Raw genomic sequence first — 24421 nt, forward strand, 5'->3', positions numbered from 1 at the left:
TTCTATTTAGTAGACTTATAATATAGAAGTCGACAAAAGAGAAGACATATATAGTAATCGTGCAGCCTCCATTAACTAAGCCGTACAAATAGCTCAATGTACTCCAAATAACCCATCTCTCCAAAGAAGCCATAGGCTTCTTAGTTCGCTTCGAAACAATCTCCAAGACGATCTATTAATTAACCATTTTCTTATTCATATCTTATTTTTTCCAAAACATATACTGGTATTTAACTATATATCAAAGATTCAAAACCCTTAACCCTGTCTCCCCCAAGAAGCAACAGTGAGCGCACCCTTACGAGGCATTTGCTCCCCCACACTTCCTCCACTCTCTAGCCTCCACGTGTTACACCCTCTCCACATGCACAAACTCACACACACACATTCATGCATGCGTATATAACACATTCTCCTTGTGAGAGAGGGAGAGTGGAAGAGAGAGATATGGAGAGAACAGAGGTCATGACGTCATCGTTCATATGGCGGCCAAACGCAAACGCAAACGCTGAGAAAACTCCCAGCTGTCCAAGATGTGGATCATCCAACACAAAGTTCTGTTACTACAACAACTATAGCCTCACTCAGCCTCGCTACTTCTGCAAAGGTTGCCGAAGATATTGGACTAAAGGTGGCTCCCTCCGCAATGTTCCTGTAGGGGGTGGCTGTCGCAAATCCCGCCGCCCCAAATCCTCCTCTGGTAACAACACTAAAACCGGCCTAACCTCCAACTCTGGCAGCTCGGGTGGTGGTTCACCAAGCATCGATCTTGCTCTTGTTTACGCCAATTTCTTGAATCCAAAGCCTGACGAATCTATACTACAAGAAAACTGCGATTTAGCCACAGTAGTCACTACGGATTTTCTTGTCGATAATCCCACCGGAACTTCGATGGCCCCTTCATGGAGTATGGACATCAATGATGGTCATAATCATCATCATTATAATAATCAGGTTGAACACATTGTCGAGGAATGTGGTTATAATGGTTTGCCTCCGTTTCCTGGTGAAGAGCTTCTCTCTTTAGACACTAATGGTGTTTGGTCTGATGCTTTGTTGATTGGCCATAACCAAGTAGACGTTGGTGTGACTCCGGCTCAGGCTGTGCACGAACCGGTGGTTAATTTCTCTAATGAATCCAATGATTCCACCAACCTATTGTTCGGAAGTTGGAGCCCTTTTGATTTCTCAGCCGATGGATGATCCTTATATATATGCATATATAAATATATGAATTTGTATTATTGCACCTATTATACATACATATGATATACACAATTATATGAAATCTTATGGATCATTTCATGTAATTAAAACAGTCGATCATTTAAGTACAAATTTAAGGGGTAATACTAATATGTATACACATAAGCTATATAATTATTTTGGTTATACTCGACCTATATCATATGCTGCTATAATTAGTCGTTTTCAAGATTTCCCCAAGAATCCCACGTGGAGGTCCTTGTCTTTGGATCCGATTGAGATTTGCTTGTTAATTACTTGAACTTGCAATTCACTGAAAGTGAGACGCACGTGTATCAAGATTGCACGTGTGTGAGCTTGTTAAGTATCTCTGGCCTATGTGTGTTGTAGATCCTTCTCCAAAAAGGGAGTGTCAGAGAAAGAGCATATTTGTTCCTACTTCTCGTTCAACTCCTTTCTACATATAAAAAAACTACACGTACGAACACATACATATGTACATATAGAAATAATTGACCATTAGAGATATACGTTTACATATTGATAATGAAAGAAAAAAAAACACAAACCATCTGGTCGCTAATCAGATAAGAATACATTTGAGCTACATTTGAAGATTTTTTTTTTTTTAAAGGATTGATTACAAGTGAGGCCATCTAACTCGTGCTTTTATCAAAGGTTACTCCGTCTACATGTGTAGAACCCTCATATTCCCATTCATATGTACAAGTACTGCTAGAGGTATAAATATATAGTAGTAATTGTGAATAATTTTCTCAAAAACTTAATTACATAATAGTTATACAATTATCTATGTATATATTAGGAAACCTTTTTTTGGTCAGAGAGTTAGGAAACCTACAAAAAGAATTATATTGTCTAATGAGAAAAAGGACTAGAATACACAGATTTGGTGAACTAGAATGGCGGTAATTACGAAAGTTGTGTTCAGCGGTAGGCAAAGAAGTTAACTTGGAAAGTTGTTTATCATCGAGCTTCGCGCGTCACACACGTTCCCCATACATCTCCACTTGATCCAAGAAATTAGTAAACTCTTTTTACTATAGAAAACAGTTGTGGTTTGATGTCAAAAAAAAAAAACAGTTGTGCATTTAAATTTCTTCAATTAAATGAAATAATTAAATACTATTGCCTTGTCATTTGTCAAGCCTGCTGCAAGGTGAAGATGAGTTCTTTGTAGGAGTATATAAATAGCTTAGTAAGTACGTAACCGAAATTGTAGATTCCCGGCCATACTATAATTAAAGAAATATATATATATATATATATATATATCTAAATCTTAATAATTTTAAAAAATTGTGTTGAGTTTTATCAAATAGAGATAACGTGGAAGTGAGTATATCAGAAGTAAAGGAAATTCCGAGAAATACACTTTAGGTTTAATTTGTATATAATATGCTTGTGAGGGTAGTTTTTAGGGTTAACGGAAAAAATTCACAGATAAACAATTGTTAGGTGATTGGTTTTGCAACATATCCTGCATTCTCGATATAGGGATTGATCAACGACAGACCAAGGGCTTATCTTAATTGGTTTTATGCAAACCTAAATAAGTAAATCTGTATAAAAACATGCTTAGACGATTTCTTCAAGTTAAGGTTTTCTGACTTGAAATATATCAAATCCTTGGTGCTACGTAGCCTTTAGAATTGTCGAAAGGGAAGTATTTTCTTGGTCACTGATTCCATCCAAAGGTCGTAGAGGCTCATAGAAACATAAGATTAAGGAAAGGTGTAAGAAAAAAAATGTATCGACAATTCTTTAAAACTTTTGTCTTTTATTTTTCACGCAATGTGGGTTTTCGGTTGGTGATTGTTCCAAGTCAACTACATATCAAGTAAAATTTAAAACGCCTTAAAATAAAAAAATAAAAATCTATTCTAAATTAATTTATAACAAAGAAAACGAATATCTCTAAAACTTTGTCCAAAACTAAGCTTTACAAAAGAAAAAACAAGGGGACCGCGTCAGGCGTTAACTACCGCCATGTAATCCGAGTCTTCGTGTCGACTTAACGTCCTTGTACATTTGAACATTGCATAAAATGAAATTCATAAATTAGAAGTTTTCTTAACCATATACTTAATACACTAGTCGTTAAATGTGAACCTACTACGTACACCATCAAAGTTAAAAGATATAAGCGTATCTATCGGTGTACGCCACGCGCGTCTATTTTTCAAAATTTTAAAATGAAATAGTATTTGTCAAGCGTGGATATTATTCTCTCCATATCGTTTTAACTACAAGTGCAAGTGGTGGTCGAGGCACCGCAGGACCAACTTCGTAGTTTTTAACTCTTATTTAGATGGCGACATGGTTGCTCCTATCGTAAGGTCAACCACAATGGGGTTATATTTTTCGAGCTCTTAAAATTTTTAATTACTATATTTTGTACTTTTGGTAGGATAAGAACTTTAGGAATCCTAATTAGAATTTTGCTCTCCAATGGTGGGTTTTAATTTTGAGTCTCTTAATTTTTTTTTTTTTAATTAAAAATTTAAAGTATAATATGAAATTATTACATTTAAGATATATGTTTATAAATTTTTTGCATTTCATAAAATTTTAAACAAAGAAAACATTAAAACATAATAAAATAGAAATACAATTCATAAAAAAGATCCTACAATTATGAAGTTCAAAACAGAATTTCAAGTAAATGCAGTAACCGTGATAAGAGAATTTGAAAGAGAATATGCTCAAGTTTGAAAGCACATCAAACATTGAAAGAGAATTTGAAAATCAGGAACGGCCAAAGTTACAATGACTGGACTATATATGAGATGCATATCACAATGAAAAATGGAGAAATCTCTGTAAATTGCAAAATATGAAGTTGAAGAATGCTATAAAATATGCTTAAGTTTCTCATGTAAAGCAGCACAAAACTGATTGTACATATACTCTATCAGAGAACAAGAGTTGCTTCTGAAGAAATCATACCATTAAGCGTGACCATGTCGTTGTCGGGAAAAACAAGCAAGTCCCTATCATCATCTTCTTCCAAGATCAACGACAGTTGTTACGCCTCTAGTCAAAGCATATTTGCTAGCTCTTATAAGTGCTTCCCTACGTTCTTCTACAGAGATTTCTTTAACCCAGGGAGTGACAAGCTCCATAGCAGCATCTATCAAAAGATCTGTCGGCTCTGCATTGGTTCAAGCATAAAAGCAAGTACCAGCATAAGTATACACTCACAAAATATAAAGTCCCTCTGCAATTCCAAGTATTAGAAGCATAAGCAGGCCACATGTTAGATGTATTACCGCCACTAGGCATCCTCATTATGGTTCCACCAACTGGATCTTTCGTTAAACTCGTAACACCAGCCATCCTAAGCGCAAGGGAACTTGCCAATGACTCTCAATCAACATCACAACTCCAAAATCAGTCTTTGGTTTCAGCTACAATGACCAAAGATAGAAAACAGAGGAAAAAAATCAAACCTTAGCCTTTGAATTTAGCTCTGCAAGCGGCATCTTTCCTCGAGTCCACCAGTCAACAGAACAAACATCAGCTGGGGGCTCTTCACTTGGCTCGGCCAACACGCACCTACAAGAAAGTGAAATGTCAAAACAGATGGAACATTGTCGGATCCATAAGAAAAAGAAAACATCCAAAGACTCAGAGTAAGAGAAACATACCTTGTCAGTTTTCAGTGTAGCAACTATCATATAATGAAGGTTAGATACAGATACTCCTCCTCCAGCGATCTCAAATTCACTAGCTTATGATCATGTACAACCTGCAACATAGTAAACTTCAGTCAAGACAAACTTATAGCTTTTTTTCTTAGTGGTAATCGAACAATAACACAAATTGAACCAAAGTTTTTCTGCTTCCTCTTAAACCAACAATAAAATGACAACTTCAACCAAAAATATGCATCATATCGGAACAAAGGCGAGGCAAGCAAGAACCCAAAAATTTCGAACAACCAACCCTAAACGCTAATTTGCGAACAAAATCCAAACAACCCTAATCCATTTAACTAATCGCGAATTCATACTACTAAACAGAGAAACTTACCCTCCGATTCCAATTGCTTCAACCTCAACCGAATGAATCGATTCAATATCCTCCGATTGGCCTCCCCATATTCAATCTCCTCCGCTTCGAATCTCCTCCTACCCCAATCTCCGATTCCATAGACTTTGATTCCTTCTCCTTCCTTTGTCAATTCTGGAATTCGATCGAGAGAGAGGAAAGAAAGAAAATATTCGATCGTCCGAAAAAAAAAATTCTACTTTTGTTTTTTTTTTGGCCAACGAATAGGTGACGCGTATGAGTTCTTATTCCATAAACGAGTCTACTAAATAAGAGAGACTCTTATATTTTTTTCTTTTATCTGATTTTTTTTTCTTCTTCTACACTGAAACTTCTCTTAAAACTCCCATTGGGGATAGCCTAAGATCTGACTTTTAATTTCGTGAAATTTGTTATATGTACAACTAATTAAGAATAATTATTCTTCAAAATATATACAAGTCCCTGATATAGCCAAATAAAGTGAGAATGACGGTCAATACTCAGCTGCTGTTGTCTTACTTTTTCCCAATCGGGTCTTATTTTTCTGGTTGTTAAATGATTTACAATAAGTAAAAAGAGGCATCAAATCATAAATTGATATGTTCCAGTTTGATCTTTAAGACTTTAACTACGAAACGCCTGTAGACTTTAACTACGATAAAGTAAAAGAATATGGAGCCAAAAAGAAAAACCGGGAGAGTAAAATCTCATGTAATCAAAATTAACTTTATATGGGAGATCATTTAGAAATATATATTGAACTTATAGCCCCAAAAGAATAATAATATTTTTTTTCCACGTAAAACGACACTGTACTCATGTTCACACCAATGCCTTGTTCCCTGATTGCTATAACCAAGGTGTATAGATTCAGAGATTCTTCCTATATTGTATTGCAATAACGTGCTTTGGCCTATACTGGTCTCCAAAAACAGAAAATTCTGAATGCGAAGCTTATTTTTTAACAAATCTTCAGTTTTTTATCTACGTTTCAGCTCTCTTTCCATTTGATCTACCGATAATGAAATGTCTACAGATCGTTAGAATGTACATTTTAGGGTAAGGGAATATAAGTTAATTTTTTTAACTGAACGGTCTAAAAAAATAAAATGATTTCAGTATTCATGACGAGTGCATGCAAAAAGCACATATATATGAAACATTTCTGGAATCAGAAAACAAATCTTAATTAGAAAAAAAGATAGTCGTCCAACGAAAAAACGACACATGTTGCCGAGATCAAAGATGTCGAAACGTACCGACACAAAATCCGCAGTGTACTTCCGCAGACATCAATTAAATGGTCAGAAACGTTACACATGCCGTATACAAATCTCTAAAAGAAATGGTTTATACAGATCGATGATGTAAACTTTTAGGTTTATCCACTCAATAAAAATGAGAAGTTGAAAGAGATGTTTTCTATAATTAGTGTGGAAATGAACAAAAAGAATATAAATAAGGAGCCTTTAACAATAATGTAAGCAAGTGGGGAAAAATAGCCATGTAACATGTGAATCCATTTATGTCGTCTTTGCAGTTAATTTTTTATAATTTCATGACAAGTATTCACTATTATCTACATGATAATGAACATTGGACAGGTATAACAAAAAAAAAGGAAGATCCGAGTTCGAACCAAAATAAAACCACTCTTCTTTGTTTTTAAATGAACTTATACGAAGAAGAACTCCCAAGGAATTGTTTGTATCTGATGAGAATTAATCAAACATATATGTGGTCCTATATATCTTGCTGTTCAAGCAGGATACGAATCATACAAATTTCTTGGAACACAAGGTGATTCCCGCCAAACCCTAGCGTGAAGCTTAAGCAATTCTTTCGCCTTTTCTTTAGTCTTGTTACCGCAGCTAACTTGAAGCACCAAACACAGCTTAGCTACAACTCCAAGTTGCAACATCTCCTGCAACAAAGACGGTGTTGCGCAGAACCTCCCAACCGAAAGCAAAACCCTGACCGCCCTTTCGCTAGTTATTTGTGAGACCCTCAATATCTTCTTAGACACAAGGGCAATAGCCGCACCGTGATTCAAGAAATCAGATCTCCCCTCCGCACACTGACATAACATATCAAGAACCACCATGGCCATCTCTAAATTTCTTCTCTCAGATGAGAAAGTTTCATCCATTAAAAGCTCGATTATCATTGAGATCACTCCAGCTTCTACGGCCTTGTGTCTATTCCTTCCCCATGGACATATGATCACCAAAATCTGCATTGCTGATCTTGTGGCCTTGTGAGAGATCTGGTCATGCAAGATCTGAAGGACCTCAGCAAAAAGCTCTCGCTCCAGCAATATTATCTGCATTGGATCCGCAACTTCAAGGATCTTCTTGAGAAGCAAAGCGGCATAGGCTCTTGACTCGTAGATCCCACGTTGCATAATCTTGGTCAACGTTTTCACAAGATTTGTTCCTTTCTTGTTGTTTAAAAGACTCTTGAGGGCTGTCTCTGACGTTTCGAGGTGGTAGAGTAAGCTTAGGGCTTCGTCCATCAAGCTTCTTGAAGAATCAAATCTATTTTCCAACATGTTTGACTGGCACATGTCGTTGAGGTTGGAAGAAGAAAGCGAAGAAGAAGGAGAGTTGTAAGTATCTACGGATTTGCTTACGATATTTGCCAAGAACTCAGGAACTTCTGCGGCTTCTAAGCACCGCTTGTTCGTAGTATTCTCCGATACTATTTGACGTAGTCGTTTGAGGCATTTGACTTGGTTTTGATGCGAAGAAGATGAATCTTTGATGAGCTTTTCGATCTCGGCTTTACAGATCGGAGGTTTTGGAGTTGGGATCCTCTCGATACCGTATGATGCGTTGAGCGTACACCAAGACTGGATCAGACGGCGAAGAGTGTGGTTTGGGGTGAGATCGGATTCGGTTATGACTTGTTTGGTGACCGGACATGTATTTTTCTTACCGGAGAATAGCCATTTCTCGATGCTGTCTCTGTCATATGTTATCCCGGTGGAAACTATCACCGGATCCTTCATGATATCTAGAGATATCGGGCAGAGAAAGAAGGAAGGAATCTCTATCTCTTGATCCATTTATCACGCCGAAAAATATGAGAAAATTAGAGAAGTATAAACTTGATGAATAGATATCGACGGATGAATCTCAAAGAAATGAAAATTTTGGTTTAATGTTTAGTAGCTGAGATTTAGGAGATATGTGGATTGGTTTTAATACGTTAGCAAAGAAGAGAGATGAAGGGTTGGGACTTTAAATATAAAGGAGTAGAGGAAAATATTCAGAATAATTACAAAAGTCAAAACACGGAAAATACAAGTATTGTTAAACTCTTTTTGGATAGCTGTCCCTATTTATTATTTTTGTATGGTTTTATAGAACGAACGAGGAACGCATAGAGATTTGACTTTTTTTTTTTTTTTTTTTGGGGTGGTGCAAATAACCAAAAAAAAAAAAATACTAAATAATCAAGTTGTATAGGAAAAGTGAGACGTATGAAGAGTGTTGACTTGTCAAAAGAGATGCGATTACGGCGAAGAAAGTGTAAATAGTAACGAAGTCATTGGGGATTGGTTGTGGCGGTGTTGAACACAAATAGGTTGTCTGCTTTGTGTCTATTTTTACTCACATGCCTTAATTGCTGATTCTTCCACTTTTTTTGCCATCCCCCATTGACTTTTTTTATATAATGTCTTCAACTTTACCCAAAAAATATGAAAACTAAACTTGGCAGGCTTATTTTCAAAACTATAGTAAACATTACTGTTATTAACCGAAAGGTAGATGCATGAAGATTTTTGGGTTTTTTTTGTCAACAGAAACAAGATTATTGTTTTGGTGCCGACAAAACCTAAAGTGCCATTAACGGTCCGTTGTTGGTTTTGTACATTGTTTTAGGCTGCAACTTTTATGACACCTTTTGGACCCATACTCCCTTGTTATGCTCTACCTTTTCTTTTTGTCTAGGCGCTTCCTTTCACAATATTTTGGATATTGGTACTTTCAGTTAATTTTTCTTTGATTTCCATACATTGTATATACGTTGGCTTTTTTGATATGAGTGCCAATGAATATTTGACATATGTCTACCTGGTGGCAAATACCTAAAACATATGCGGTTTTAAAAAAGAAATCTTTATGAAGTTAATTTCGGTATTCTTTAAACCAGTGGCATGTGATCCATATCCAAAAAGTCGACGTCCCTTCAAAACGAGAATCAAACTAAATGTCAATGTCCTAAATAATGTTAACTTTTAGAAGATTATATAAATTGCTACTAATTCGAAACTCACTTCGGTAAACCATAATGTATTAGAAATTTCTCTGTTTACCAAAAAATATATACTGCATATACAATTATACATATATATATTAGATATTTCTCACAAAACTTATTATTAATGTTATGAATGCGGATTCAGGTTTCAAGTTGCTCTAGCTAGGCACAGTAGATTTTACATAATGCTTTTAGGGATATTCACAAATTGTTGAGATATGTTAGTGGTAAAAGCAAAGTATCAAATTTTTTCGTAAGAAAATCACAAAAAAAATAATTATAATAATACTTACAAAAGTGGGCTGTTTTGTTTCTGTCAAAAACAACTTGCCAGTGCTAGGTACCACTTTGTGTTTTCCAAATAACATCTTTCGGTTCCAATGTCTTCGCTATTAAAATTTGCATATATTAGGAAGTCAAAAAAAAAATGTTTTTATAGCTTAATCATATGATTAATAAAACCATAATGGTAGTGATTGGTGAACAAAAACAAAGTATTACAAGTAGTATAGTTTTGAATTTTTACCAATCACAAAAACTTTACCAAAAACTTTATTAAAAGCTATCTTTTTAGTTTTTGTGTACAGTTTTCACGTACAGCTCTTTCTTACAGCTTTGCACTATTCCGTAACAGTTTACAGCTTCAGCTTATAGATTTTCTGTACAGTTTTGGCTACGTTACCAATCGGATCCAATATTGTTTATGTAGTCTCGTTTCTAATTTTCTTAGAGAAGGAAGGAATGAAAAGTGTATGATGAAGTTCTTCTTGGATCTTTGATTCTCTTTTTTTTCTGAGAAAAAAATCAATTTGTAAAGATCTAGAGTCTTTGATTGTTGGGTTGAGCCACTTGTTTTTTACATGGTCTCTTCTGCTTATGTTATTATTATTTGTTTCTATCTCACTTGAGCATAGTATGATTTTAAAAAAATTTAAAATATATGAAAAGTATGACAGAATCACAGAACTGAAGTGAATTATTTCCATTTTATTACTCCATCGAGATATCATTAGAAAATAGAAATAAGTTGGGCAACTCATGAGCACGACCCAGAATTATGACCAAGTTGCAACCATGCTACTAATCAGGGATTTATTCAACTACAAAATAATAAGTAATCTACATAGAAAATTGACTTCCATATTGAGGATATATATTTATTTGGATTATGTACAGATAGCTCTGTTCCCTTCTTTCAGCCGAGCGTCGGTCATATATTGCAACCAATTAATAAAGTTTAAGCATATAATATACGTATGCTGACAAAACACAGTATATACGTATACGTATATACATCAATGTGATTGATTTTTAGCTGATAATGCCAAACAAAAATTGAGTTACTTAATTCGTTATTTCCTTTAATTCGTTATTTCCTTGATTAAAGTATGTTTCTTTTATAAAATGTACTCCATTCCAACTGATCAGTTAGCCACGCCCATTTGTTAAAAAAAAAAAGAATATAATATTCATTCGGTAAAAAGAATGATGGTTCTGGTCATCCGTGAAATTGAAAAAAAAAAGCGTTGTAAACATTTCAAAATATTTGACTAATCATATGTTTTTGTATAATTATATTCAGTCGTTAAACAGTTTTTTCAGTTTAATGACCAAAATTTAAATATTATATATTGTTACGAAGTCAGATTATATCTGTAATTCTAACTTTATTTTACAATTTTTTTTTCAAATGTGTAACACACATATCATTATGTATTTGTTTCGTGGTTATACTTATAGATTAAAATTATTTGAATATAATTTTATACTAGGTTTTCACCCGTGGTACACCGTTGGACTAAATTATAAATTATTGCATTTTAAATAATAATTTTTAAGATATTTAGTTTTCAAAATCTCAATTAATTAACTTTTATTTAATTCATTTATAATTTTGTTTTGAATGTTTTTTCTTCTTCACGTTTTATACAATTTAGAACCTAATTACATTATATGTGTTATTAGCTAGATAGAATATAAAATTTAAAAACACTTACTTTTGTTTTCTATAATTAAACAAAGGTATATGTCTATATGGTATGTTAGTGCATATTTTTATGTGTATACAATTATTTTTATTTTTTGGAATATTAAGAAGTATGTGTAATATTTTGTAGTTCATATACTAAATAATGTATAAGTTAATTTTCCAAACTAAGACTACAAATTTATAGTATATGAAATAAATTAATGGTTTTAGTGTTAGTTCTATAGTCCAAACTCGTCATGCTAAGTGGATCACGCAACATATTTAAAGATTTTAAATCTGCAAAAACTCATCTAAAAGTTACTTTTTATCAAACCAAATTTTCAAATTTTTATCCAGTAAAAATACTTAGGTTCACGTGTTTACTTTCACGGGATTACTTCTAGGGTAAACTTCTTTATTCACCTCCTTATAAAATAAGGAAATAAAATTTGTATACATTTGCAATTATATTTGTTACCTTTTAAAACACTTAGTTTTTATAAAAAAAAATCAAATATAAATAAAATTAATTTATTTATTAAATTATTTATTTAATGCTAATGTCATTCCTATAAATAAGTATCAATTTCAGGAATTATTTTATAAATATTTTAAAAAATGTATATATAGATGCTAGTAATTCATTTACTTTTTCTTTCACCAACATGTATAATACATAGTATAAGAATTCGAGTAATGATGACCTAGCGACACCATTACCATGGATGATGGATAAGAAGAAAACAAATTCTAGTCGATTTAATTTTTTAATTTGATAGTACGATTTAACCTGTTTTTAACGTTTCAAACCGAATACTAATTAAAATGTTATGGTTGGTTACTTACAAGTTACAACCCACCACTAACGTAAATCTTAACTTCCAGATGAGAGTTCATCTACGAAAACAAATGTGAACACTTACCTGATCAAACTTTATTTATTTTAGTATTTAACTAAATCCCACAAAACGGTCAAAAAATGACCAATACGTAAAGAAACAAGCGGCCGTTTTTTTATTTGTTATTTCCTTAAAATGTACACTTTTTTTTGCTTGTTTCATAATATAATATGTTTTCAATTTTTAAGACAACTTTTAGACTACTTTTATATTTTTTTATTATTTATTTTATGCAATCTTGTTTTTAATTGGTTAAACTTTTTAAAAATAAACATTTTTTATTATATATGTTTTGGCTAAAACATCTTATATTTTGAGACGGATGAAGTATTAAACATGACTTTCTCCCTAATTAGTTTAGTGCCGATGCCAAAGAGAAAAACGTTTTAATTTATATGAAAACAATGACTTGTCAACCTATGATAACTATACTTTTGGTCAACCTATAGTAACCATGATACGGGCCACTGGTAAAAAAACATTGCAGACATCAATATAACAAAATAAAAGTCAATTAGACATTATCATATACTATGTATATAATAAAATTTTATACTTTCATGTCCCTAAAAAATTGATGTATAATTGATGTATGAGCGATTTCACGCAAATTAAGAAATAACGATTATTAATTTTAAATACAATATTATTTTCTTACTAAAAAATATTATATATTTATAAACCAATAACTATTAAATTTTCTTAATGATCACTTTTTGAAGTTTACAAAAGTTTAATATTAATTAAATAAAAGTGGTAAAACATCAATATTGCACAGATAGAGAGAGTATTAAATATGAAAACTGATAATATAGTTATTAGTATGTCAAGTTGGGACATGGAGAGCATGGTCTTGCACTCTATGTTGAATTATTCTAACACATTGAAGCTGATACAAGTTGAATAGTAATTCAAGTTTAGGCCCGTATGGGTGTGGATGGGTCCGATATGATAGGTTAACTTACCACGTCGGAATATGTCTAAATGGTACTTCTAGATATATTAAAATAAGAATGAGTAACGTAGAGATGTGTTATATTAATTTGGGACCAAAACTTGGTAATGAAGTGTGTGCAGCCAAAACTCGTCAAAAATGGTCAGAAAATAGACAGCTTCATACAGGCTACCACATGGGATTGGATTGAATATAAAAATGTTGGACCTCACATTATTGGCTATTCTACAGCTTCTTGGCCACATAACCAATTATTTTTTGTTTTCATTTTTTTCCTGTTTTAATAAATGGAAATAAGTAGGAGTTGAATTAGCAGATTCTAGCGTTGACAAAAGGAATCTTAGTATATATTCTAGCAAGTTGAATCTTAACCTCAAATCTATAGGATCGTGGTATAAAACAATTGCGTCTTTGAAATTCGGAAATGTGTTGTTGTTGTATTGTGATATTTTGATAATCTAACTACGAAAAGAAAAAAATTGGGATTTTACGAGGCCCATTTACGGCCTATTGAATACCATCTTATAACTGAGGCCAAATCTCCTGAATGGAAACACAATCACAACGTTGAGTACTAGCTACTAGCTAGGTTCAAGCCCAACCGTTCAATAGGATCAATGCACAGAACTACGAACTAACAATATACATAGATATTAGCTTTTATACATCACAAAAAGTTCAATTTTCTTTTTCCCATGTAAACTTCTCAGAAGTCTTGTTTCTTGTTCTATAAGTTACATAGATGCCACTGTTCGTTGTGAGTGTGACACATATGCTTTTCACCAAAGCATCCCAAAAAAGTAGTTAGTTGATCGGTTTGTGATTTGTCTTGTTGACTTGGCAATATTGTTGGGCATAAGAGGTGAAATTATTCACTAAATATTAGCTTCTCCATCATTACTACAATTACCAATTAACCTACCTCAAATATCTTACCATGTCATGCTAATTAGGTTTTTTTCCTTTTCCAATTTCGATCTCTTAGATCCATGACATTAAACATTGCTGAATTTTCTATCCTCTCAAAGATATGAAGACAGTGTCTTTTATGAGATTTAGGCTTTGGTTTTAAGATCTGTATGTTACAACAAAATGCCAGTAGTGCTAATTTTAGCTCAATCATATGGCAGATGCACTATTTTTATCGAAATTTATTAGCTTTGTCCATTAACCCAAAACAAAAACCAAAAAAAAAAACACCTAAGAAAGAGAAAAATCTTTAGCAAAATTAGGTTAATCTTCGTGCTTTCCACTAATCTCCCTTTCTTTCTCCAAATCTTTTCCGGGGAAATTTTTGTTTGATTAATATCAGAACTAATCAGAAAAAAGAGAGAGAGAGAGAGAGAGAGAGAGAGAGGAGAGAGACACACACAACGATGCCTCCTCCTCCTCCTCATCCGGAAGATGAAACCCAACCCAAACCCGATTCGGTTCCGGGTCAAACCTCCGAACGCGATACCCAACCAGCACCGGTACCAGTACCAGGTCCTCCACCACATTCTCAACCGCCTCCACCGCAAACGTACCCGCCGGTAATGGGATATCCAGACTACCACCAAGCCCCTCCATACCCAAATTATCCAAACGCACCTTACCAACGACAACAACAACAATACCCTTACGGTCAAGCCCCACCCGCTTCATATTACGGGTCATCTTACCCTCCCCAGCAAAATCCGGTTTACCAAAGACCAGCTTCATCCGGTTTTTTCAGAGGTATTTTCACCGGTTTAGTCGTATTAGTCGTCCTCCTCTGCATCTCCACAACCATAACGTGGCTCATCCTCCGTCCTCAAATCCCGGTTTTCTCCCTAAACAATTTCTCGGTTTCCAATTTCAACGTAACCGGTCCGGTTTTCTCCCCGCAATGGACGGCTAACCTCACGATCGAGAACCAAAACACGAAACTAAAAGGCTACTTCGATCGTATCCAAGGCTTAGTCTACCACCAAAACGCGATCGGAGAAGACGATTTTTTAGCGACCGCGTTTTTTCAACCTGTTTTCGTGGAGATCAAGAAATCGGTTGCGATAGGTGAAACGTTAACGGCGGGAGAGAAAGAACAGCCTAAAATACCGAGCTGGGTTGTGGATGAGATGAAGAAAGAGAGAGAGACCGGAACGGTGACGTTTAACCTGAGGATGGCTGTTTGGGTTACGTTTAAGACAGATGGTTGGGTGGCGCGGGAGAGAGGGCTTAAGGTGTTTTGTGGGAAATTAAAAGTTGGGTTTGAAGGTGCTTCTGAAAACGGTGCCGTTTTGTTGCCTAAGCCTCTTCCTTGTTTGGTTTACGTTTCGTAATTCTTTTTCTTGTTCTCTCTCTCTTTTTCTATGGATACGGTTAATTTCTTTTTTAAAATTCTTTTACGTGTTGAATGTGATTACTATACAAATTCATAGAGCAAACTCTTATGCTTAAGTTTTTTGAAGAGAGAAAAAGAAAAGGAATTAGATTCGATTTCCAATTTAGCTCGAGAAAAGAATTTTAAATGTTGTTAAATCAACTTACTATACAAGATCGTTGAGAGAATTTGTGTGGGAATAATTAAAAAGATATCAAAGTGATTGAGTGCGTCTCGGAATATAGGAAATTATTTTAGATCGCTAATTATAATTGCTTGTTTTGTCAAATGTTTTCTACTTGTTTTTGGTCTAATTATTATCTTGGTTCGGTGCATATCCAATTATTGTTACATGATATAAGAGTTCTTGCGCGTACATTTTCTCTCTTGTTGTATACTTGTATATATATATTTTTTTAATTCCACAAGTTACCATTTCTTTGTCTAAGCATATGCATTATTGCCTCGAAACCGAGTACTTGTTAATAAATCTTTTCTTTATTTGATAGAATCACTTTTCAATTTAGCTCGAGAAAAACCTCCATTTTCTAAAAATCAGCCACTCGGTTCTCAGTGTATTATGTGGTGAAGCAAATTAAAAAAAAAAAAAAAATTATGCTAATGTGTCACTTAAAGTTCATTCTTTTTTTAAAAAACTTATTCTTCTATATTGTATTTTATATGATAAGAAAGAAGATATTAGGTCAAAAGTTTGTTATATGCATTATTGTTTGTGATACATCAGGATAATGACGACGAGCTCGTCCCATCGTGTAATGCCTCACGTTAAATGGTATATATTGAACGTTAGGCATCTTGCGTTTTGTCAAACTGCATATCTTAAACTCTCTCTCTTTTTTTTTTCTTTCATTCTTTGCTAAAATCTTTTCCTCTTTAAGATGATCTATTATTAGCATAAACAGTCGATGCCCAAATATTGTTATGTGAATTCGATACGCAGATGTCACAGTCCGAAGGAAATGTTTCTTATATACTTTTTAATTTGGTTGGCTTCAATTAGCATTATGTTTGTATAAAGCTTTGAGTTATAAAAAAGGTTACATCTTCCATCAAACTTATGAACTGTCTATAGTTCAAAACTGATCATATTAAAGTTAAAAAGTAAGTAAAAACGAACATGAGGACATGAAAGCTAATATAATATAGTATATGCCTATATGATATTACGTTTTAATTTATTTACTTTATAATGATTAAAATCAATTTAATCAACTGTGATTATCTACAAGTGCACTCACTCACACAAGAGGCGGCTATTATATGCATAATTTATATAGATTCGTTGGTGATGTGTAATTTAAAGAGGAATAATAGGGTTGGTGCTTTGTCTTTTTTGTAATAAAACCAAATAAAAACTGTAACGAAGGAAAAGACACTTTGCATTATGATCAAATGTAAACTTTAAGAAAGAGATTCGAAGTCTCTAGTTGAGCTGTGGGGATAGAAGTTGTAGCCTTTAACGTGACCACGACGGTCCCACCCCTTAAACCGAAGAAAAGACGGAGACGTGTTTTGTTATCGAGTCAACAGTCAACGTCCGACGCAGACACCGTTCACAACAAGAGACGAGAGAAGCCATTAACATCATCAATCATGTAAAACAAATTACTTCAGGTTTGTTGATCATATACACGTTAAAACTGATCTATCAAATAATTTACTTATGTCCTCCATATATATATACTCAAGCAGCAAAGCTTTATAAAATTGTTAGGCAGTGTATCGAATGTTCGGAATTATATACTTCTTTAGGATATAGATATTAGTATTTTATACAGATTTGTTATATCTTACGTTGCATTCAATTGTCCTATAGACAAGTTGGCCATCGAAGAACTGTATAGGTGGCTAGGACTAGAAGAGTAGGAGTAGGTAATATTTTAACTTTCAACAGATTTCAATCGCTTTTGTCTTTGTAAATTTCTTCCACGAGATTGTTCAAAGCTTACAATACATTGTAAATTGTCGTCGAACTTTTTTATAAAAAAGTTAAACACCGACATCGAGTATGTAAAATAAGCATCGATACGACCAGGAACTATACTTTAGATCTTTCCACGTGGGAACATTAAACCGTAAATAATGCCGATAGCCGACCTGCCAATTTTTCTTCGAAGACAATAAACCACATATTTTAACAACCAAATTACCCTACCAAACCCAACGGTAAAATGACACGTGTAACTCGGAACTTTTTTTTCTTACAGAAATTTGTCGTTGATATACAAAAAAATTGCAATAGAAGAATACGCTTAGAATATATGCACATGGGCCATGTTCTTGTTTCGACAAAAATAATACTACTACTCCACAATTAACACTAAAAATGATGCATTGTCTTTTAACCGAATCAATCATGAGGGAAACTTCCATCATCACAACAAATCAAACTTTAAAATTTGATGCGCCAGAGCAAAACCTCACTAAATGTTAAAAGCCAAGCCACTTCCCAAAACTAAGAAAAAACTAATAGACAAGAGCGTAAATGTAACAATAAATATACGAATAGGTTTGGCTCAAAATCCTATAGTCTATACTTTATACACAACGGATATAAAAACGCGCATACATTAGCCTTTTTTACACACGATTATAATATAAGTATACACAACCATCTCTCTCATATACATTTTTTCCTCTATCTCCCATCATCACTAGTCACGACGACACGCAAAAGGAGAATAAATCATTTGAGAGAGAGAGAGAGAGAGGTACACCAGTGGCAAACTCGTAAAATAAAGATATGTCAAAAGATTGCGGTAACCACGGTGGTGGCAAAGAAGCAGCCGTCCGACGAATCTGCGCCGCCGTAATCGCCTTCATCCTAATAGTTCTGATCACTATCTTCCTAGTATGGGTCATACTCAGGCCAACTAAGCCAAGATTCGTCCTCCAAGACGCCACCGTCTACGCCTTCAACCTCTCCCAACCAAACCTCCTCACTTCGAACTTCCAAGTCACACTCGCATCTCGTAACCCTAACGCCAAGATCGGAATCTACTACGACCGTCTTCACGTCTACGCCACGTACCGGAACCAGCAGATCACTCTACGCACGGCGATCCCTCCGACGTATCAAGGCCACAAAGATGACGATGTTTGGTCGCCTTTTGTCTACGGAACCGCCGTTCCGATCGCACCGTACAACTCCGTAGCTTTAGGAGAAGAGCAAGGCCGTGGATTCGTACAGTTGTTGATACGCGCCGACGGGCGCGTGAGGTGGAAAGTGGGGACGTTGATCACCGGAAAATATCATATACATGTTCGTTGTCCGGCTTATATCAATCTTGGGAACAAAGCTGCTGGTGTTCTTGTCGGTGATAACGCCGTTAAGTATACGTTGGTTACTAAATGCAGTGTGAACGTTTAGAAAGTTTGACGCCGTTAAGTTGCTTTTCTTTTTTTTATTCTACCTATCATCAAATCATTTTCTTGAAATTACCAAACTTCTTCTTCCCACCAGCAGGATATTATTTCTGTTTCAATCTATATATATATATGTATATCTATCTTTAAAATGTCAGTACTTTTGGTTGTTATATTAAGCTTTAATTGTTAATTATAGATTATTACAATCACAACGGTCTGTGGTTGGATTTATTTGTAAATCCACTAAAGTTGAAATAAAATGGAGAATTGGGTTTGGTTCTTTTCAGTTTCGATTTTTTTTTGTTTTCCTTTGTAAATTTTACTACTTCGTATTCATCAAGAACAAAGCAGTAGTAACTTAGTAGAATCCCAGTTGCTTCATATTTTTTGCTATTGTGTTTATGTAGGTTTTGTTAATATCTGAGGAAGAATATAAATTATACTGCAAGGAGCCCTGATGCTCATAAAGTAAATTTATCTACTTTAGATGAGAAAATGCTAAAATGGTAGTAGGTGTATGAAATGTAAAATAACTGATATGATTTGGTGAGGCCTAAACAAGTAACAAGTCAAAATAACAACACACAGACACACAAAAAAATTTCAAGTTACTAGTTAAACTACCCAACAAAAAAAACAATTCTATTTTTCGTACTTGTATATTCAAGTCTAACAGAAGTATGCACTATACAGTAGTACTAGTATCTATTATTGGCTGTAGAATCCCCCACCCGGCTGTCAATGTCATGACCCTTATTCGAAAAGCTTGGGCCTTTGAGTTTCGTTTTAGGCCCGTAAGTTGCAATGGTGCAAATATAAACCTAACGTAGGCTTGTCAAAAACGCTTAGAATCATCATCATCAGACGCATCTGTTATCGCTAACTATCACAAAATTCCTAAGTATGTCACATGGAGGAGAAGCTCAAAACCATGACATCTAAGGTAAGAACCGAGTAAAGCTTTCGTTTTTCCCAGCTCGATTCTCAACATCTGTTTCTTAGTGGCCGCTTTGAACTTGGCGCTCACCTGTAAAGACTAGGCGATGTAATTGGATAGCCGAGCATAATACCTAATATCCAGAACATGTCGACATCGGTTTACATTGGCAGTTTTGATACATCTAATAACAAAAATTAGCGTAAAGACTAAAGAGAGGTCACCCTTGCGACCCTACTCATGTCATACGTTTCACGTTTTCACTGGGGATTTGCATCGACAACAAATTTAACGGTGATCAGTCCAGTGCTTACATGGAAGCGCCATTTATATCCTCAGACTCCACCAAGGATTTTTCCTTTGACCCCCTAATAAATACTTCCTATCCAACTATATTTGTTACGGGGAAAAATGTAGAAAAACAAAAAGAAAACAATATTCCAAGTCCAAACAATATAAAAATTTGGTAGATTCATAAAGCCAAGTATTTGATGTGGTTTATATTATATTTTTGGCAATATTTAATATTTTATGGAATCATACGATCCCACTACAAGAAAACATGGTGAAATCCTACCAAATTTCCTACAAAAATTTTGGTAGGAGAAACTTCCTACTAAAAACTTACGATTATTTTACAAAAAATAGTTGTCGTAGGAATTTAGTATAAAATTTCCTACGAAGTAAAATCGTGAGAAAATCGTAATAAATTTCCTACAAAATTCCTTCAAAATCTAATGTTATAAGAAAATTCGTAGTAAAATGGAAGTATTTAAATAGAAATCGAAACGGTATAAAATTGGTAGGAAAATTACCTTCTAATTTCCTACAAACACTGTACCGAAACAATTTCGTAAAAAATTGGTAAAAAACTTTTCCTACCAATTTCCTATGAAATTTATTTCCTTCCAAATTCCTACTAATTTCCTTAAAAAAAAAGCATAACCTACGTAATTCCTACAAACTAAAGAAACCTAAATCTACTTTCTCCCCTTCAAACATTTCACGCCTCCACCCAAACCTAGATCTACTAATTTTCGACTTCTTCTCTTCTCGTCTTTCTTCTTCCTTATTAGATTTTTAGGGCTTTGAAGCGTCCAAATCGAGAAAAATGGAGGTTGCGGTAGGTTAGACGAGGAGATCATGGATTCAGCATGTTACAGGGATTCAGTTTCCGAAGAACGCCGCTCTCGTGAGCTTAAGCATGTCGTCATCCTCTAATCCTTAGTATCGATTCACTTGTTCAACTTCGATCTCATCTTAGCTGAAACTTTGATCTCCTTGAATCAAAGATTTGGTTTCGTTGGTTGAAGCGGCTCCGATGTGGCGAGGCCAGTAAGAGGCTCCGATGTGGCGAGGCCAGTTAGCTGCGGCGAAGAAACTAAAGAATCTATGGCAAGGACATGGAGGCGACAGCTTCTCCGGTGATGTATGGTTTATTTCAGTTTTGGTTTGGTTTGTAGTCCTAACCGGACTAGTTGGGTTGATATGGTTAGGTCTTATGTTTAAAAGAATAATAATATGAAATAAATTGATTTTAGATTTATTTGTTATGTAAAAAATTGATTTTATATAGATTATTCAGATTTATCATTAATGATCATTTTATTTTAATTCAATTTCGGAATTCATATTATTATTGAAAAAAAGATTGTATATTATTTATTAATTTGGTAGGAAACTCATAGAAATCTCACAAGAATATTTTGGTAGAAAAATGGAATGAAATATATGGTAGGAAAATTGTAATATAGATTTGGTAGGAAAATGGTAAGAATAATTTTTTACGAACATTTTGGTAGAAAAATGGTTAAAAAGGTTGTTTCTATTTTCATACGAAAATTCTTACGAAAACGTTTTTGTAGGAAATTGGTAAGATTTTCCCTACGAAATTCCTATCAAAACTGATTTCCTTTGGGTTATTACCTCCAACATTTTTTGTAAGAAAATGGAAAAAAACACATGTTTCTTTCTATTTTCCTTCCAAATCTGCGGTAGGAAATCAAATGTTTTTTTGTAGTGCGAGTGATATTTTCAGTAGGAGTTATTACGTTAACGTTTAAGAACCCACACGTCCGTGTGATAGATAGCCTACTCTTCCATATGTTTACAAATTTACAATAAGATTTCGGTTTGGTTTATGATTTGGTTAATTACGGTTAAATACTCATAAAAACCAAACGAACCGGATATAATGGAAATGTTGACGCCGTATCTTTGACCGGGTCAATGTCCAGTTAATGAGAGAGATCAAACCCTTATCTCAGCCGTACAAACCCTCCTCACGTAGCGTCTTCGAGAGATCATCACGAATAGGAGAAGGCGACGGCGTGTAGAACGGCGGCGAAGCACATGGAGTAGAAAACGGCGTCGTTCCGTCGTGGTTATAGTCGCTAAAGTCAACCTCGTCGTCGCTTCCATCCGTCAGGATAATCTCCTCTTCAACTTCATCATCCTTCGCATGATCCTCCGTAGAGATGCTTCCACGTTGTTCAATCTCACCCGTCCGGTGATGATCGGACTCGCTCGTACAGTCTTCAGCGATGGTGAAGAGAGTCTCCGAAGGCCCGCTAAGTAGATTCTCTCCCGTTGACCACTTCGACGCCACGTCATCGACCGGCGGTGCGGCTGCTGGAGGGAGCGGCGGAGCTGTGGCGGAACCTATTCGGAACTGTTTGTTCTCGAGACAGAAGAGGAAGAAGTAAAGAAGCTCTTTGGACGGCGGTGGTGTAGCATTGGGATCACCTCCGCGGGAGGAGAAAACGTCGAGTTCTGATCCGGCGATACTACGACGACGAAACCGACGTTTCCACCACAAAACGTAGGCGAGCTGTGCCGTTACAGCGACGAGACAAAATGTGAACACAGCGACTAGTACTGCTGCGGTTTGGCTTAAACCCATTTTCACAAGACAGAGTTTGTGTAAGCTTGCGAGAGAGTAACACTAAAACTGCGTCGTTTCGTTTGTCCTAAATATGAATTTTGTGTGTGTTTTTTAGTAGATAAGCAAATAAACTGGGAGAGGGGTGATTTCGTACATTGTCTCTACAAATTATCTGGTAGTTGAAGTGTCATAATCGGAAAAGAGTTGCTGAGTAGGTTCCGGTTAGAAAGAAAGGTCTCTTTAATAGTCAAATCGCGATTGAAAGTGAAGTGAAGGTGTACAAACAAATGTACACGACTTATACTATTTCTAGTTCTAATTTTCTTTTGTTTTGTTGACCAAAAAAAATATCTATAGTTTTCTTTTTTTTTCAATATACAAACAACGAGCCAAAAATATTGAATTTATGATATGCTTCTTCACTCGTGAAAAAGACGAGCATCACCTTGACTCGTTGAGCATAAGCTAGGTGTGTGACTTTTATAGCAATCAAAGCTTTGGGCCACTAGTTATTAACTAACAACATATTAAACGGCCCAATATATATATAGTCTACTTCTTCTAAGGTTTATGATTAGGAATACGTATAATTTTTGTTTCATATCCAGACGTTCATTCACTTTTGCTTCATCAGTTTTAACGATGGTTCAGAATCACAACGTCTTCCAGATGTCAGTTAGAAACTATATAGTTTTTTCTTTAAAATAAGTTTCTAGTAATTCGTGTACATGTATATATGTACTGTCAGTACTGATAACATACCTTTGAATTATAAGAATTCTTCTTGAATATATATGCAGTTGAATTTATAGAAGTATTGTATATAAGATATATTATCCCTTGAAATGACCACTTATTTAAAGATATGGATTTGGGCCATGAAGTTTTTCAAAGTCGTTTTTGCCAACACCACTCAGTTTAATATAAACTGAACCTATATAAACTCGTACTCTCTTGTTTTTATTTAATTAATAATACCCGAAGAAAGTTTACAAGAGGAGAAAAAGTTAGTTTGTTTTATTGCTTTTTAGAAAGATAAATAAGCGAATTATGTTGAGATCAAAGTTTAGGTCTATAATGAGTAAATGCCCATCACAAGACTCTTAAAAGCTTAAAAACCCCAAAAGCAGAGAGATAGAATTTAGCTTTTTTACTCTTCTCTTTTTCTCTTCTGCTTTAAAAGGGTCACCCACTTTCTGCAATTCTTGTAAATAAATTAATTATATACTTTTCTAAAATCATGCTTAGCTTTATCTTCCTTCCTCCTTTTGAGGATAAACTTTAGATTCCATGCATGAATTGATGGACATATCTATAACGCATTCATATTATATGCGTTCATCTAATATGCAAATATATTATTGTGGATATCGTTGTGTTTACACTACACATGGACGTTTCCTTCAAGTGGTATGCCGTATGATTCACAATTTCACATAATCATAAAATGTTTTATCATTTAGAATCGACTATAGATGAAGTGAGTTTTAGTATAGAAAAAAGCTTTGTTGCATGCTT

The 24421-nt window shown here is 34.6% G+C and overlaps 4 protein-coding genes, 1 long non-coding RNA gene and 1 pseudogene across 6 annotated transcripts; 3 read left to right on the forward strand and 3 right to left on the reverse strand.

Moving 5' to 3' along the window:
• The first annotated feature begins 152 nt into the window (after positions 1-152).
• Positions 153-1433, forward strand: LOC104791499 (dof zinc finger protein DOF3.5 pseudogene; annotated as a pseudogene). The gene has a single exon (XR_015560474.1). The product of XR_015560474.1 is annotated as a dof zinc finger protein DOF3.5 pseudogene (transcript).
• A 2636-nt stretch (positions 1434-4069) lies between these two features.
• Positions 4070-4638, reverse strand: LOC109125298 (uncharacterized). Its single transcript, XR_015558964.1, has 2 exons — positions 4500-4638; positions 4070-4381 (listed from the first exon to the last, which is right to left on the reverse strand). It is a non-coding gene; the product is annotated as an uncharacterized LOC109125298 (long non-coding RNA).
• A 2123-nt stretch (positions 4639-6761) lies between these two features.
• LOC104791500 (E3 ubiquitin-protein ligase PUB22) lies at positions 6762-8540 on the reverse strand. Its single transcript, XM_010517409.3, has one exon. The coding sequence runs from the start codon at positions 8327-8329 to the stop codon at positions 7022-7024; it is 1308 nt and encodes a 435-aa protein (XP_010515711.2). The 5' UTR covers positions 8330-8540; the 3' UTR covers positions 6762-7021.
• A 5792-nt stretch (positions 8541-14332) lies between these two features.
• On the forward strand, positions 14333-15815 carry LOC104791501 (NDR1/HIN1-like protein 10). The gene has a single exon (XM_087453331.1). It carries the CDS (start codon positions 14728-14730, stop codon positions 15649-15651), a length of 924 nt encoding a protein of 307 aa, XP_087309457.1. The 5' UTR covers positions 14333-14727; the 3' UTR covers positions 15652-15815.
• Positions 15816-18143: 2328 nt separating this feature from the next.
• On the forward strand, positions 18144-19368 carry LOC104791502 (NDR1/HIN1-like protein 12). Its single transcript, XM_010517410.2, has one exon. The coding sequence runs from the start codon at positions 18457-18459 to the stop codon at positions 19081-19083; it is 627 nt and encodes a 208-aa protein (XP_010515712.1). The 5' UTR covers positions 18144-18456; the 3' UTR covers positions 19084-19368.
• Positions 19369-22077: 2709 nt separating this feature from the next.
• Positions 22078-23265, reverse strand: LOC104791503 (uncharacterized). The gene has a single exon (XM_010517411.2). It carries the CDS (start codon positions 22919-22921, stop codon positions 22283-22285), a length of 639 nt encoding a protein of 212 aa, XP_010515713.1. The 5' UTR covers positions 22922-23265; the 3' UTR covers positions 22078-22282.
• Between the last annotated feature and the right edge of the window lie 1156 nt (positions 23266-24421).

This window comes from Camelina sativa, chromosome 6 (genome assembly GCF_030686135.1).
Source record: "Camelina sativa cultivar CO46 ecotype springtype chromosome 6, ASM3068613v1".
Taxonomy (NCBI): Eukaryota; Viridiplantae; Streptophyta; class Magnoliopsida; order Brassicales; family Brassicaceae; genus Camelina; species Camelina sativa.